At 36.0% G+C, this 18,484-nt stretch overlaps 1 protein-coding gene across 3 annotated transcripts in view; it reads left to right on the forward strand.

Moving 5' to 3' along the window:
- The window catches only part of Chd1 (chromodomain-helicase-DNA-binding protein 1), a 606,282-nt gene that overhangs the window by 410,068 nt on the left and 177,730 nt on the right, over positions 1-18,484 (forward strand). For all 3 annotated transcript variants that reach the window (XM_090371234.1, XM_090371253.1, XM_090371245.1), the window contains exons 25-26: positions 10,768-10,943; positions 11,480-11,521. In XM_090371234.1, the coding sequence (XP_090227360.1) occupies positions 10,768-10,943; positions 11,480-11,521 (218 nt within the window). The remainder of the gene's footprint in view (positions 1-10,767; positions 10,944-11,479; positions 11,522-18,484) is intronic.

An 18,484-nucleotide genomic window follows, 5' to 3' on the forward strand; every position in this document is an offset into this window, starting at 1 on the left:
GAAATATGGTATAAGGGGAAGAATCAATCAACTCTTAGCATGTTATTTAACCAATAGAAAAATAAAATTTGAAGTAGAAAATACAAAGGGAAAATCATATAATGTAAAGAAAGGAGTACCTCAGAGCACTCATGCAGGGCCAATCATGTTCAACCTCTATATAAATGACATATTCAAAGTAATAAAGAACTTTATAAAAATTTATGCAGATGATATAATCTTATATACAATTGGAAAGAACCTGACAAAAATGGTTAAAGATTTACAGCAGGATGTAATACATTTACAAACTTGGTTGCATGATAATAAATTAGCACTTAGCCTTGAAAAAACAAAATTTTTGGTAATTAGACCTCATCAAACCTTGGATATTCATCCCTCTATTAAATTAAATAAACATGAATGCCTACATGATCAGAATTTCCAGAATTGCAAATGTCTAACTGTGGAGGAAGTGTTTTAAATCATTGTTATCTTGGGTTATGGATTGACTACAGTCTAAGTTGGGCAATGCATATAGCAGATTTGTACTCAGTTTGATTGGAAAGAACCTGACAAAAACGACTAAAGATTTACAGCAGGATGTAATATATTTACAAACTTGGTTGCATGATAATAAAATAGCACTCAGCTTTAAAAAAACAAAATTTTTGAATAATTAGACCTCCTCATCAAACCCTGGACATTCATCCCTCTATTAAATTACATAAACATGTGCCTACATGATCGGAATTTCCAGAATTGCAAAATGTCTAACTGTGGAGGCAGTTTCAAAAATCATTGTTACCTTGGGTTATGGATTGACTACAGTCTAAGTTGGGAAATGCATATAGCAAATTTGTACAAAAAAAAAAAGAGATTTTATGCGTGCTTTTTTAATTGCATTAAGAATAAGTTAAATCTTAGAACAAAAGTTACCTTATATTATGCATTAGTGGACTCCCAACTCAATTATTTAGTAAATGTATGGGCACAAGCAAATATAACTGAAATAAGGGTAAGAAACAACTTAATTAACAGGATTTTGAGACTTTTAATAGAGACAAACTTCTAGTATGACCTGAATAAGAGAAGGCAATTTTTGTTGAAATATAAAATACTTCCATCCAGTACAAAAACTGAAGTTAAATTTAATCTTGAAAAATCTTAACACTATTTTTGAAGAGTCGAATTTGCAAAGGAATGTCTCACATAATTGAAGGAACCAAAAAGCAATTGTTTTGCCTCTCCCTAGGGTACTAAATAGATTTGGAGATAGGCATACACTTAATATAATAAACAACTTGTTGGCTAGTGTAGATTTCAGGCCCAGGAGAGTTATTCTAGCTCTAAATTAAAATTCTTAATAAGAAAATTTTTGATACTCAATGATACAGTTGATTAGAATTGCTATGCAGATAAATTGTTATCTCTGTTTGCAATGTGGAATGTACTATGTGTTTGTCATTTCATTATCTTTTCTGTTAGATAACAAATTTGTATGCAAGAACTGTTGTAAATGAAGAATTATAACTTGTTGTCAAGAAATTTACTTTTCTTAACAAGTTCATTTACTGTAAACAAATTCTCTTGATGAAAATAAATTGTATTGTATTATTATTATTATTATTCCCGCTAGAGGGCTAAGTGTAAACATGTCTACTGTATCAACGCTCCTAGAGTAAATTGGAAATATTTGCCATTTGTAAGTTGAAAAATTCTTTCTATTGTTGTTTATTTAGTGCAAGTGCATTATCTGAAATGTCTTGTGTTGGCTACTCCTAAGGTTTGCAAATATGAGTCAAAATATATGCAAAAAGTGCAACCTACCGCTGCATGTACAAGAAGTGGTATGTCATGGCTGCAACAATGGATATCATTATAGATGCTCATTGAAAGAGGCAACCTATAAAGAAATGGCGAAGCATAAGAAACAACAGTGGAGGTGTATCTTATCTTGTGCAGGAAAGATAATTTTACAATGGGATGGTAAGAGAGGGAAGAAAGAAGTGAAAATTCCTACTCGGAAGAAGAATTTCACGATTCTTTATCATTTCGCTTTATTCACCAAACAAAGAAAATGAAGACTTAGAGTTAGCACAAAAGCAGGTGAACATCCTTAACGTAGAAGACATACTAAGAAATTTATCCAGGAATATTCATTTGCTCGATTTAATAGAAATTGTTCCAATAAAGAAGCAAATGGAGGACCTGAAGACAGAAGTGGAAGATATCAAGAAATCGATTTTGTTTGTCTCAGAATCATTTGACAAAATACAACAAAGCATAAGCAAACTGCAGGACTCCAACGCTGCAATCACCAAAAGAATTCTGGATCTGGAAGATTCATTCAAGCAAAATGAGGAAAATTCCAACTTACTTAACTTAAGGATTGACTCGATGGAACAGCAGATGTTATCAAATAACGTAAAAATAGTAGGTTAACCGAATTAGCAGGCCAAGATCTAAAGCTTGCTATACAGCAGCTAGGACTTGCATTGAAGCTACAGCACAATGAAGAAGTTGAACACTATTACATACCCAACAATAAGAAATCAAACAACAAGCCTACACTAATTGTGAAATTTTCAAATCATGTGGTAAAGGAGAAATGGATGAGAAAGGCAAAGGAGATCCGACTGACAGCAAATGATGTATATCAGAACAATAGCAATATTCCAATCTACATAAATGATCACTTAACAACTTACCTCAAGCATTTGTTTTGGGAAACAAGGCAATTAGTAAAAACTCACAGTTACAAATTTTTATGGTTGAAACATGTAAAGATCTATGTGAAGAAGAATGAATCTTCAAGAGCCATTAGAATTCTGAGTTCAATGGATCTGCAATATATATACAAATAGACTGTTTAATTGTGAATAATTGTAATTTTCTGAAATCTAGACCTAAGGTAAAATTAAGACATCAGGTATGCTTTTTGAGGAATCACAGACTTTGAATTCAACTTTACATTTTTTAAATAATCCTAGTATTCAAGCGCTTATAATTGATAAAAATCAGTTCTTTATGGTAGCTCTGAATATCAGATTATTAAGAAAAAATTGGTTTAACTTCTTACAATATATTAATGCAATGAAAGAATATATTTCATGTATAGTCTTAACAGAGGTTAACATAAAAAGTGATGAAATTTCAAATTATAACATACAAGGTTATGAAAAGGTCTATATTTTGAGAGATTTGAGAAGGGGTGGAGGAATAATAATATACTATAGAATATGGTTTAAGGCAGTACAGGTCAACCACCTAACTCAGTCTTGTGAAAACTGTTGTGTCAAATTATCGGGAGATAATCCAGAAAACACATTCACGATTTGTGCTTTTTATAGGCCACCATCAGATTCAATAAACAGCTTCCTAATAGAATTAGATAACATAATTTTGCAATGGGATGACATACAGACTGAAAAGACCAAACTAGTAGGAGATTTCAATATTAATTTACTAACAGATTAAACGGATAATATTGTAAGATATAAAATCTTACAAGAAAAATATTTTATACACAGGAGAGATTAATTAAAAATAAAGCTTCTGATATAACAAAATAGGGCGGCGAAACCTTACCAGTCACAAATATTATTTAAGATAATGGGTCACTCGCTAGGGATTAATTTAGACAAGTTTACAAGGGAGGGGTAAACAAAGAAAAGACTAGTAGTAGATGGGGTGCGCTTCAGCTCCGAGCACATGGGAATAAACAAAAACAATGGGAACAGGTAGCAGTGGCTGTTGGTGTATAAGTGTGAAAGGAGTAATAGCTCTGGAAAACAATAGTGCGAAGGGCCGAGTTTGTTGGAACATCCCTTTGATCAGAGATTCCAGGAGACAAACAGGAAGTGAGTACACTTCCTGTTTGTACAACTTCCTGTTTGGAAGTGAGTACAACTAATACTGTGTCCAAAAAAATAGGGCTAGCGTCTGGTTGTCTGCAGTAGCTTGTCCTGCAGAAATTTAGGGCAACTGCGAAGTATTAACAGGTGTCTGTGGTTCAGCCTTCTTCAAAAGGGAGCTGTCAGCCTGGGAAAGGAATATTAATATTAAAATGGGAGGTTGAATTTAGCGGGGATGGACATAGCGTGGGAAAACCACAGTAGCGAATAGTCTGGATGTAAATTTAAATATTGAAGTACGAGTGGTTAAATTTCTGAGCGAAGGTGGGCCAACAAAAAAGGGCGGTACACAAATTCGGACAACAAACAGAGAGTGCGTGTAGCCAAGACGAGGAGGTCAGCAAGTTGAGAGAGTTCTGACAAAGTTATGCTGGAGTAGTAAGTGTGTAGGGTTAGATAAGTATGGAGGTCAGCAGTTGAGAAAGTTCTGACAAAGTTAAGATGGAGTAATAAGTTGTGAAGGGTTAGATAAGTACTCAGGTCAGCCAGTTGAGAAAGTTCTGATAAAGTTAAGATGGAGTAATAAATTGTGTAGGGTTAGATAAGTACTCAGGTCAGCCAGTTGAGAAAGTTCTGATAAAGTTAAGATGGAGTAATAAATTGTGTAGGGTTAGATAAGTACTCAGGTCAGCCAGTTGAGAAAGTTCTGATAAAGTTAAGATGGAGTAATAAATTGTGTAGGGTTAGATAAGTATGGAGGTCAGCCAGTTGAGAAAGTTCTGACAAAGTTAAGATGGAGTAAAAGGTTGTGTAGGGTTAGATAAGTTTAAGTGCAGTCAGTAAGTTAAGAAGGGCTAAAAGAGTTTCATGATAAAGAAGAACAGTCGAGTAGTTGGTCATATGTTTGGTGATGGAAGAAATATAGTAGAAAGAAATAAGTCAAGTCCATCATCGGAAGGCAAGGGTAGTGGCCCGTATGCAAATGAGTGAAGTGTAAGGAGAAATAAGCCTAGTCTGTCATTGGAAGGCAGCGATAGTGGCCGTGTGCAAACGAGTGACGTGTAAGGAGAAATAAGCCTAGTCCATCATCGAAAGGAAGCGGTAGCAGCTGTGTGCAAACGAGTGAAGTGTAAGGAGAAATAAATCTAGTCTGTCGTTGGAAGGCAGCGGTAGTGGCCGTGTGCAAACGAGTGAAGTGTAAGGAGAAATAAACCTAGTCCGTCATCGGAAGGCAGCAGTAGCAGCCGTGTGCAAACGAGTGAAGTGTAAGGAGAAATAAATCTAGTCCGTCATCAGAAGGCAGCGGTAGTGGCCGTGCAAACGAGTGAAGTGTAAGGAGAAATAAGCCTAGTCCGTAAACGGAAGGTAGTGAAAGTGGCCAGGTGCAAATAAGTGGTGTAAGGAGAGAAATAACCCTAGTCCATCATCTGAAGGCAGTGATAAAGGCCAATGCGCAGATTAGTGAGCTGAGAAGGTAAAGTTGTAATCCCGAGCCCGCCAGAATAGCTGAACCGAAGGCTAAGTAGCAGTAACGAAGACCAGCCTATAAATTCCTAAGAGACTCAGTGATGCACTATCCAGACGTAGGCTACAGCCCATTGAGAAATGAAAAGCCCTAAGATGAATGCCCTTGGCAAAAGAGGATGACGGTCCCAAACAAGGAGCGGAAGGCCCCAAAACAGAGAAGCCCGATTCGTAAAATTAAGTAAGGGACTAGTTATATAGTAGTCTCTCTCACAAGTAAAGGACTATAGGAAACCTAGCATTCAATTAAGTAGAATGTTTAGAAAGATACTGTGAGATATACAAAGGGTACTAGGAAAGTTTTGCAATATGACGCAACAATGAATCACAGGAAGCTGCTTGTTGCTGCATGTTGAGACATGTTCATACGTGCATAGTAGCCGCCGCGCCAAGTCGATGGGCTCAGTTATTCATTAGTAGTGAGAGTGTAAAGTGCTTGCGATGGCATCGTGGTCACGAAATGAGATAAGGACAGTTTTGCGGTATAATTTCGTGCGTGGTTTAACCATAGACCAGTGCTTAGAAGAAATGACTCTTGCACTAGATGATGATTGTCCACATCGTACAACGATATTCAGGTGGTATAGAGAATTCCAAAGGGGAAATTTCACTCTGGAGGATTCTGAGAGGCCGGGAAGGCCACGAACGTCAGTTACGGAGGAAAACGTTACTGCTGTGAGGAAAATGCTTGACGAAAACAGGCGAGTGACCTACCAACACATAGAGGATACTTTGGGCCTAAATGCTCCAGCAATTCGTTCGATTCTGCAAGATCATTTGCACGTGAAGAAACTTTGTTCTCTCTGAGTGCCGCATCAACTGACTGAAGAGCAGATGACACGACGTGTGACTTGGTGCCGGGAGATGTTAAAAAAAGTTTGATAAGGGACAATCTCGGTATGTGAACAACATCGTGACAGGTGACGAGACTTGGCTGTACTATTACGATCTGCCGACCAAGGCTCAAAACAAAGTTTGGGTCTTTGATGATGACGACACACCCGTAAGTGTCAGAAAATCCCGATCTGTAAAGAAGAAAATGATAGCTGTATTTTTCAAATCGAGTGGAATTGTGGAACGTGTCGTTTTGGACACGCAGAAGACAGTCACAGCTAAGTGGTATACTGAACAATGCCTGCCTAAAGTCATTGGATCTATGAAGAACCTGCGGCCAAAGTCAAGAATGGACACCTGGTACCTCCATCACGATAATGCTAGAGCTCACTGCGCCAAAGCCTGCACCGAATATTTGACCACGACAGGACTGAAACTTCTCGAGCACCCTCCCTACAGTCCAGACCTTGCTCCCTGCGACTTTGCACTGTTCCCGCATGTGAAAATGAAGCTAAAAGGGAGGAGGTTTTCTAGTGATGAGGACCTTCTACGGGCTTGGAACAACAAGTGTGCTTTACTCCCTAGTGAAACTTGGCAGAACTGGTTTAAAGATTGGTTTCGGAGGATGGAGAGGTGTATTGAATGTAGAGGAAATTACTTTGAAAAAATTAAATAAACAAAGGTGTATTGCAAAACTTTCCTAGTACCCTTTGTATATATATGTACAAATTATATACTTAATGTAGAGATAAGTTAGATAATAGTTGTAGTTTGACAGGTATAACTACATAAATCGAGAAAGGAACTAAAGGGGAGGAAATGGGTGCTTAATGATAGTAATGGCTTTGATTAATGTATAATTAGACATATGCAGAAAGGTAAAGGAGAGAAATTGGATATTTGTTATTAGTTATTGTCTAACATATATGTATGGTAAATTTTGGAAGGGAAGGGAAGGGTAGAGAAATACAGAGAAAGAAATAGCCTTCTGAATGTAGCTAACCCTTGGGACAAACGTTAGTCCAGAAATTTATGTTAAATGTACGATTTATCTTGATTAGAGAAAGTTTGTGAAATTATATTCCCCAAGACAAAAAGGGGCACTAAATAAATTAGAAGTTAAGAGTGAAATTCCTAAATCAATTTATAAAGTAAGAATTTGACTTACATAGGAGAAAGGGTTTTAACTAAACCTTTTAAGTATTTATTGTTCATGTGTGAAGAAGGAAGAAACTTTAGCAGTTTTCTGTAAGGATATTGAGTTTGTTGTGTAAAAAGAAATAACCCTTCTAGTGTAAAACCAATGTACTTAATTGCATATATATCTGATGCTACATAGGCAAATTTGAATAGTATTAGTATGTGCCTGAGTTTTGATCACTTTATCATGTTTTATATATATATATGTAAATAAACTATGTTATGTTATAAATTTATGTACGTTTTTGTCATTCTTGAGCACTCAGCCTTTCCGAAGGGAATTATACGTAATTGAGAAGTTCCCTTGAACCTGAAATTCTCCTGTGAATCCAAAGTCTGATGTGTATGTGGGGGGATATAGAAAAGGGGTCTATATATCTAATAGGAAACAACAAAATTATGAAATATTTAATATTAAATTTAAAAAAAACAAAAGAAAAAGTAAAGACATTTTCTTTTTTAACCCCCCACAATGAGCTTCTCAGATACTCTGCTATCTTAAACAACTATGGATTTGAATATACCTTATTAGAATAACTGGGCAACAAAGGATGGAGGGAGATAGAACAGTAAGCTCTTGTTTAGATCGCTTTATAACAAACATCAAGTTAAAGTTTGCTAATTCATACATACTATTAAATCAACTTTCAGATCACAGAATATGTATACTAATAGTAGATCTGTATTCAAAACAACACCCGTGTGAAGAAAAAAATTAATAAATTCTACGAAGAAAAATTATTTATCAACAGGGAAACTGAAACAGAACATAGAAATCTTGTTAATACAAGAGCAAGCATCATACACAACAAATGTAAATGTCTTTTCAAATAAGATAATACAAATGATAAACAATTCGAGGTTTAATATCGAGAGAAAAGTAAACCACTCAGCCTGCAACATAAACACTAGGAGTAGCAGGATCAAAGCTTAAGAAACCTTGGATGACTAACGAAATAGAAGAATTAATCGTACAAAGGGATAAATATTTCAGGCAGTATAGAAATTGTCCATCAAAGATAGAACACTGTCACAATTATAAAACACTCAGAAATAAATTGAAAAGTTTGATTAGAAAACAAAAAACACTTATTACAATCAACTTTTTATGGATAAGCAGATAACACAAAAGGAAAAATGGAACGTTATAAATAACCTGTTAAGTTCAAGGAAGAAAAAAACAAGGGGAAACCAAATTAAAACACTATTAGAACAGATAGATGGCACAAACAAACAATATGAGGCAGCAAATAGGTTTGCCAAAGCTGTATTAGATCTCAAGAGATATAATTTACATTATTGCCAAGCTTCCTTTACTAAACAAGATTAGTCTTCCTCAGATAGTAAACTCTTGTGTAGTCTTAACTCCACAATATACTGAGATTCTTAAGATTATAGAACAGTTAAAGAACAAGAAATCTTATGGACTGGACAGTATTACAGTAACCGAAGTAAAGAGAAACAAAGAGCAGTTCTCTGTTCTCTTGGTGGAGCTTATAGCACGGATGTTAGAGTCGGGAAGCTATCTTACAAATTTACTTTCTTTTAAGATAATTCCTATATATAAAAAGGAACCACCAGATGACTTTTGCAATTACAGACCAATAACAATACAGTCAGTTATTAATAAGATAATAGAAAATTATATATTTTCTTATATAAGCAAATAACTACATCAGTATGAGCTGTTAAACAACTCTATTTTCATATCAGAAGGGCAAGAGCACACAGACATTATTAGAGAATTTAGTAGACTCTTTTAACTTACATTTAAACAACAGTAACTTCATAATGATGATTTTATTTATAGATTTGACCAAAGCATATGACTTAATTGATATCCAAATATTGCAACAGAAATTACACAAATATGGTATTAGGGGAAGAATCAATCAACTCTTAGCAAGTTATATAACCAATAGAAAAATAAAAGTTGAAGTAGAAAATACAAAGGGAAAATCATGCAATATAAAGAGAGTACCACCGCAGGGCACTCATGCTGGGCCAATCATGTTCAACATCTTTATAAATGACATATCCGAAGTAATAAAGAACTCCTTTATAAAAATTTATGCAGATGATATAATCTTATATACAATTGGAAAGAACCTGACAAAAATGGTTAAAGATTTACAGCAGGATGTAATACATTTACAAACTTGGTTGCATGATAATAAATTAGCACTCAGCTTTGAAAAGACAAAATTTTTGGTAATTAGACCTCCTCATTAAACTTTGGACATTCATCCCTCTATTAAATTACATAAACACGAATGCCTACATGATCAGAATTTCCAGAATTGCAAACATCTAACTGTGGAAGAAGTTTTAAATCATTGTTATCTTGGGTTATGGATTGACTACAGTCTAAGTTGGACATTTGCTATATACTATAATGTATATAGCAAATCTGTACAAAAAAATGAGATTTTATGTGTACTTTTTTTACTACATTAAGAATAAGTTAAATCTTAGAACAAAAGTTATCTTATATTATGCATTAGTGGACTCCTAACTCAATTATTTAGTAAATATAAGGGCACGAGCAAATATAACAGAAATAAGGGTAATAAACAACTTATTAACAGGATTAAGATAGAATTTTTAATCTTAATTGAAATTAAACTTTTAATGGGGGCAAACTCTTGGAATAACCTGAATAAGAGAAGGCAATTTTTGTCAAAATACAAAATTCTGTATCCAGTTCAAAAACTGAAGTTAAATGTATTCTTGAAAAATCTTAGCACTATTTATGAAGAATCAAATCTGCAATCGAATAGCACACATAATTTAAGGAACCCAAAAGCCAATTACTTTGCCTCACCCTCGGGTACTAAATAGATTTGGAGATAGGCGCACAATGAATATAATAAACAACTTGCTGGCTAGTGTTGATTTCAGGCTCAGGAGAAGTTATCCCATCTCCAAATTAAAATTTCTAATAAGAAAATTCTTGATACTCAATGATACAGTGGATTAAAATTGCTATACATATAAATTACTATCTCTGTTTACAGTGTGTAATGTACTATGAGTACTGACTTCATTGTCTTTTCTGGTAGTAAAAGAATTTGAATACAAAACTGTTCTAAATGAAGAATTTCATCTTGTTGTCAAGAAATTCACTTTTCTTAACAAGTTCGTTTATTGTAAACATATTCTCTTGATAAATAAATTGTATTGTGTATTATTATTATTAAACTATTTGTTCTTATTTTAAAGTCAGGTTTGTTTGAATTGGTAGTGGCTGTTGAAATTTTCTTTTGAGTTCATATTACTTTGTCACATTAGTTTTTTTTTTTTTTAATTCTGAATTTTAAATAGCTTTTTTATATATTCCATGTATGATATTGAAAAAAAAATTACTTTTTAGATGAATGTTCATACAGATAGTGAAGAGGAACAAAGAAGAAAACGACGTCATGATGGTACAGGTCATAGTGGATCTGAAAAAGAAGAATCTGATGATGACAGGCCCCGTAAGAGAGGAAGACCGAGGCTTATTCCTCGAGATACAATTAAGGGATTTACAGATACTGAAGTCAGAAGGTACTTTATGAATGAATGAATGAATATATAAAATAGTATAGCATTTCATTGAGCAATATCTAATTACTGTATTAAATCTAAGAATCACTACTTACTATTTCAAACTACTTACTACTACATCTAAGATGAGCTGAGCTATATTTTCGTTCCTTTTTTTTTAAACCTAGTTTCCCAACTAGCTTACACTTCCAAGTACTCTTTCTTACTTATCCCAGGTGTCTTGTAATCTCCGTAGCCAGGTGGGCAGGAGTAGCATTTTCGTAGCACACGCTTCTTGATTAGACCAGGGTTTGAGCCCGTGATCACCAAATATGGAGGATGCAGAAAGGTCAGGGAATGACCACCGCATATCCCCGGAGCAATATGGCCTTAGCTGCTAATGCTCCTTAAAACCAAAAAACAAACAAACAAACTTATCCCAACTATGAATACCCCATGAACCTTAAGTAAATCTTTAGGATATTGAACTGTTATTATTATTTTATTATTTTTTGTTCAATTAGATATATCTGAATAAATATTGATTTTACTTCTAGGTTTATACGAAGCTACAAAAAATTTCCTACTCCATTGAAAAGGTAACGACTTTATGCTTTTTTATTCTTAGGATAAATTTCATGTTATCTTGAATGTTGCATAAAATATATATTGAATGCTGTGACTCTGTGATGAGTAAAAATGATGGGACAAAGAAAAGTTAAGTTAATTTCAATCCTTCTAAAATTCATTGCTTTCTTTTTTCTTGCTAAAAAGAGTCTAGCTCCTGTGCTCATCTTTGATGATACTCAGATGTCCAGGCAAGAACACATATCTCTATTAGAAATTACCCTGACATCTAATCTCTCTTGGCTTAAGCACATCACAAATATTGCTTCCTCTGCATAAAAAAAAACACTGGATTGGTTTTCATTTTCATTCTGTGTTATTTTTCTTACAAACAGCTCACTCGGTGCAAATTGCAAATTTGCCCCAACATGGAATATTGTTCCACATCTGGGGTGGTGCTCCCAGAATCTCTCTCAAGGCCATTCAGAAGATAATTTAGGTTAATTAATAACCCATCTTTTACATCTTCTGAATTAGCATCTTCAATTCCCTCACTCTTTTGCTAACCAGTCTGAACATGTGCCACATGCAGTCATGTGGCACATGTTTACCAACTTTTCCTTATTTGTCCCTTCTACTTCTGTTTTCTAGAACATCCTTTCTTCATGAGCATTTCATGAAAATTGTAATCTCCAGAAATTCAAGTTTTCTGCCTTCTTAGCTGTCAACCTATGCAAGTTACTAAGTTAGCATTAGCATTAGTAGAGGCATATGATGCAAGAAAGCAAGCTTATGCAGCATCAGCCAAAAAAAAAAAAACAACACTTCCATTTCACTCCTCCGTTAGTTAAAAATACCTGTCCAGCTGAGCCTTAAATTTATTTAGGCTATCAACTTCCACAGCAAGGGATGGAAGTCTGTTCCACCAACCAACTACCTGCTGGCTAAAGGCAAATTTCTGCATTTCTGTCTTTTTTTGCAAATGTCTCTTTTTGTCTTTCCACAATCTGAATTTATGCACTCTCAGGTGTTTATTCTGAGCAGGAGTAAGAATTCCATCGGCATTGAGCATGCTCAAACCATTCAAGGCTTTATACACCTCTATCGGAACACCTCACCGGTGCCTAGTCTCCAGACACTGTAATTTTCAAAACTTAAGCCTTTCTTCGTAAGAGCAACCCTTTGTTCCATTTACTAATCTTGTTGCCCTTCTCTGTACTCGTTCTGGCAGCTCTACATCATTCTTGAAATGAGGCCTCCAGATCTGTATACAGTACTCAAGGTGTGGCCTGACCATTGCCTTATACAAGGGAATAATCACCTCCTTATCCCTGCTAGAAAAATTCCTGTATATCATTGACAAGACACCATGAGCTACTCTTTCAGCCCATCTGCACTACTCAGAGAACTTCATATCTGCCAGGACAATTACCCCCAGGTCCTTTTCATTCTCTACCACTGTCAGTGTAGTACCACAGAGTTGATACATTGCTCTGGGGTTGCTGTTTCCCATATGTAATACTTTACATTTGTCAATGTTAAACTTCATTTGCCACCTCTCAGCCCATCTGCTGAACCTTTCCAGATCCTGTTGCAGCAGCAGCATAGTGTCAGTAGCGTCCTTAACAACCGTGCCAACCTTTGTATCGTCTGCAAACTTGGACATTAAGCTTGATATACCATCATCAATATCATTTATAAATACAGAAAACAATAATGGACCCAACACTGAACCCTGAGGGACTCCACTAATAACATTAGTCCACGATGAGCAGTCCATTGATTGTCACTCTCTGTCTTTTCCTCCTCAACCATTCCTTTATCCATAGCAGCAATTTGCCTCTAATGCCACACTGCTCCAATTTGTGCAGCAATCTTCCATGTGCAACAGTATCAAAAGCCTTTCTAAGATCTAAATATATAATATCAAAGTTATTCCCTTCATCCAGTTCTTTTGTGACTGCATCATAGTATCCAATCAGATTAGTCAGGCAAGACTTCCCCTTAACAAAACCATGCTGTGTCCCAGCTATAACTGAAGTCTTGTCTAGATGATCCTGCAGTGCTTCTTTAATCAGTGCCTCCATTGATTTTCCTGGAATAGAAGTTAAACTCACAGGTCTATAATTACTTGTGTCAGCCTTTGATCCTCCTTTGTGAATCGGGGTCACATTTGCACATCTCCAGTCTATGGGTACCTCCCCTGAGTCCAAGGAAGCGCTCATAATTATGGCTAAGGGTTTGCTTACTTCCTTTTCTGCCTCATTTAATATAACTGGATAGATCCCATCCACCCCAAGTGCCTTTCTTGTGTTTATCTTCAACAATTTCTCCTCCACTTTACTCTCAGTTATTCCAAGATTTTCTAGCTTACTGCCAGAGTTGAATACACCTCTGGTATTCCCCTCGCTGAATAACTCCTCATGTGTGAATGTCGATGCAAAATATTCATTTAGTTTGTTAGCTACCTGAGCAGGATCATCAACAGTTGAACCATCAATATCAAGTGGACCAATCTGATTCATCCCCTTTCTTCTAGAGTTTACATAAGTAAAGAACTCTTTGCTGTTTTTCTTTGCATCCTTTGCGAAAGGTTTCTCGTAATCTGCCTTCGCCTGCCTATCCTCCTTTGTAACTTGGTTACAGACTAGCTTATATCTATCATAGGTTTTTGTGTCACATGTTAATTTATATGTATCCCATGCATTTTTCTTCTCTGCCATATGTCTCATTAGTTCATCTGACATCCATTTAGGCCTAAACCTTGAACAGTATCTCTTAATTGGTATGTAAAGCCTAGTAGCTTCCAAGATTAATTCTTTGAATGCTTCCCATTTTGGATTTGCTGTTGGTAACATCATCAGTTGGTCCCACTGTATAGAATTTAAATACTATCTGTGACCATCGTCGCCTTTACGAAAGCAAAAGCCCTTCCCTTTACCCCTGATGGTAGTTACCTCTTTAAGTAAATCCCACTTCAGCACACTTTGATCACCTAGCGGTTCCTTTATCTGCAGATTCTTAATGCATGAAGAATCACTACTGAACTGTAGGTTCCAGCACCTTTCTCCCATGGGATTTTCATTAAAACTATAAAAATAAACTGATAGATACACAAAGTGGTACCATAAGTCCTAAACATATTACTTCTGTTTCTTGAGTGTTGCATACATCTTTCTGTTTCATTTATTCAGTATCTTTCTTTCATAAGTTAAGGGAAACCAGAAGAGGTATGTAAGATTATTAAATAGTGAAAAATATAATGCTAGGGAAATTACATGGGACAGTTTAATTTGTGTTTTTAGCCAGAAAGAGTGAAATATCATCATAAATTTAAAAGTTTATTGCCTTGCTTGTGGCAAAGGAGAAATATGAGAAGTAGACTGGAAGTTTTGAAAGCTTTGTGCTAGTCTGATGTTGGAAAGAACTGTTGATTTAGAAAATATTGGAACTCACTCCAAGAAGAATAGTAACACAAACTACGAACACTTTTTCAGGAGGCAATAGCTACTGCGAATTCCCAAATGGTGGTATTTCTCTCATGGCCTGCTTGTAGAAAAAAAACTGCCCATGTATGCCCCTATACAATCAAGAAAGACAATTGAAACTTAAGACGTGCTTACGTAGGGTAAAAACATGTGAAACAACTGAAAGAAATTAAGAGACAAAATGTAAATTTCGCTATTCACCAGAACCAATCAGCCTAAAAGTAATGCAGATATACAACTAAACCATTAAGTTCTAAAAAGCAAAACAATAACTAAAAAGCATTTAATTGAAAAGGCCTACACACTCTGGATTCATTATTATTCACATATTTTACTATGCAGAGCAGAACGGAAATAAAAATAACAAGATGCCGATAAAATAGGTTTAATGTCAAAATACGTACAGTAAACAGTAATACAAAAGAGCTTTCGGGCAGTATGTTGCCCTTCATCGGTTTTTAATGGTTAATCTAAAAGTCTAGAAGTACAGAACCTATGTGTGTGTGATGGCAGTCATGCATGGTGAACTGCATATAGCAACAATTAGCTGTTAGAAGGCAAAGTTTGTGGCTGTGACATATGGGAACATTGTGATTGCCAATGTTTGTCAGCCATAAAGATGGCTGCTTCAGTAATAGGATGGACACAACATCCTCTGTTTCTGTTAAAAGAAGTATTAGAGCATGAGATGTGCAGTGACTCCAACCAGGCACGGCGACAGTAATGGCGGGACCGATCGATAACCATGACATCGCAGCGTGGATCAGTGTCTTGTTAGGTTGACGAGAAGTGCTCAGCAATGGCCAAGTGTTCTACGTCCGCTAAACAAATGGCTCTTTTGTGTTCTGAAATACAATTGCTGAGTCTTTTGCCAGTTTCCTCGAAATAGCAACTAGTGCAGTCATGGCAAGAAATGCGATAAACTAATCCACCCTGCAGCAAGGTGGGAACTGATCTTTTTACTTTGGAGTCGAGGAATTGCAACTTTCTGCCCAGCAGTTTTTAAGACCCGAGAAACCTGCTGTGATAGATTCACGTGGTATGGGATAAAGGCGGTCGCGGAATAGTCATTACTGTGAACGGTCCTGTGGGTTGCTACATGGTCATGGGCCTGTAGGTCACACCTATCTAGGGTACTGGTGGGGTAGCCACACATTGCAGGGCCTGTCTTGACCCTAGCAATCTCAGTGCACCTCTCATCTGCAGAACTAGAGTGAGTCCCGGCATGGTTTAACAGGGCTCACACAGGGCCAAGAAGATGGCTGCGCGTGTGTGCTGATCGGTAGTTGGTAAATTAGCCAGCACACCTGCTTGCAATAGACTGTTGTCCTCAAATGCATGCCCTCACAACGGACAAGGGTATCCAAGCAGGAGGGTATTATCTGACTCTAGCTCGATAGTGAATTTTATGAAAGGCGACAGAGAGGTAAGGTGGCCCAAGAGTCAGTTGCCCGAATCCCGGGGAATAACCACAAACATCATCCATGTAGCGACACCAAAAGGTAATGGGATCTGCTAGACCCATAAATTTGCAACCCTCCAATTCCTCCATTGCGATGTTTGCCGTGACTGAATTAACTGGGGAACCCATGACCATACCATGTATCTGCTGGTAAATGGAGTCACCGAACATCATGGCCGCACCAGTCGAACACAGTCTAAGGACTGTGGAAATGTCCTCTGAAAAACCAATACTCATCCAGGAGAAATACAGCAGCATAAAAACATTCAAAGATAGATGGGACAGCCAATTAACGTTTATCTAATTATATAATTCATACTTTTAATTAGCAATCTGTTTTAAACTATATGTATGAAGTTGTTCTCCCCATCAGCAGTATCATAATGAATTTATTGAGCAAATTTCCCTCTTTTTAGAAGTTGTAGAAGAATAAGAGAAAATTCCTCTGTAGAAGAATAAGAGAAAATTCCTCTGTAGAAGAATAAGAGAAAATTCCTCTGTTGTAGAAGAATAAGAGAAAATTCCTCTGTTGTAGAAGAATAAGAGAAAATTACCTCAATATTATACGTAGAACACTTCTGTCTAATACTCTCCAGAAATTAAAATTAATTTCTGGAGAGTATTAGAGAGTATTAGAGTATTTTGTGTTAATCTTAATTAATTAATTAAGATTAACACAAAATGATTACAGTAAAAGTACAATTGAACACAATTCAAAATTAACTAAAATTCAAAAAACAATTTAAAAAAAAATTAATTAAAGTTAAACATAAATTTCGAAAAATGATTTTCCTTCCTGAAGCAGACTGCTTTTCGACCCTATGTCATGATCACAGGAATAGAAATCACGGAGTGTGTGAACTTGAATCTTAAATAGAGAGATTATTCATCCTCGCGCATGCACGCGAAATGCCACAATTATTTGTCTTTGCGCATGTATGCAAAAGACGAATTGGAGATTAGATATGGATGACAAATGTTAATAGAATTCTCATGTAATTTTATTTCGACGGTTTCTGCAGTTAATAGTCTCGTGTAATTACGTTGGACTCTAAATATTTTGCCCTTGTTAAATAAAAATGTATGTTTTTCATTAACGGTATGAAAGGCCAATTCTGACGCTGCTGATGAGAAATACGAATTGAGGACGAGTGCTGTTTTACGTGACCAATGAGCGGAAATCGCGTAGATCCTTGCTAAGACAGGTCACAATCACTACAAGAAATATTGTATACCAAGTATATTTGTGTCGCGAAAGAGAAAAGGACAGAATGATTGTTCAGTATAGCGTGTAATTTCCATATTGGTCCGCAATCTTAAATTCGGGATTTTTAAAGAATCTGTTTCGCTACTTGTGCTGCTGTTCCACATATGGGACACTATAAAATATTTTTTGATGTTACTATTGTTGGTTGTTGTAGTTTTTTGTATCCTATGCTTATCTTGTACCCCAATTCGGTTTATTGTAGCAAGGGAATAACCCCTGTTTAAGAATCTGCTGGTTAATATCTATTTCTGTGTCTGAAGTGGATTCCGTCTTTGAATATTTATAGGCATTGAGAAACTGATTAAAGATAATAGCTCTTTTGTAGGTGAATGGGTGATAGCTGCTATAATGTAGAAGCATATCGGTGTTTGTTGGTTTACGGTAGATGTTAAATTGGATTTTATTCGCGTCCCAAGTAAGGATGAAATTTAGAAAATTTAATGACTTAGTATCGATATTTTCCCTTTCCAATGTAAAATTGAATCTAGGGTGAATATTATTAAACAAATGTAAATGTTCTTGAATAGTGCTACTATCATTAGGCGCCTCCGTAGCCAGGTGGGAAGGAGCAGCAGTGCATAGCACACGCTTCTTGATTAGACCGGGGTTCGAGCCCGTCACCACCAAATATGGAGGATGCGGAAAGGTAAGGGAATGACCACCACATATCCCGGAGCAATATGGCCTTAGTTGCCAATGCTCCTAAAAACCAAATAACAAACATAACAAGCTACTATCATTAATAAAGAGAACATCGTCAAAATACCTCCTATAATAT

Source organism: Mastigoproctus giganteus, chromosome 1 (genome assembly GCF_048544385.1).
Source record: "Mastigoproctus giganteus isolate SK-2022 chromosome 1, ASM4854438v1, whole genome shotgun sequence".
Lineage (NCBI taxonomy): Eukaryota > Metazoa > Arthropoda > Arachnida > Uropygi > Thelyphonidae > Mastigoproctus > Mastigoproctus giganteus.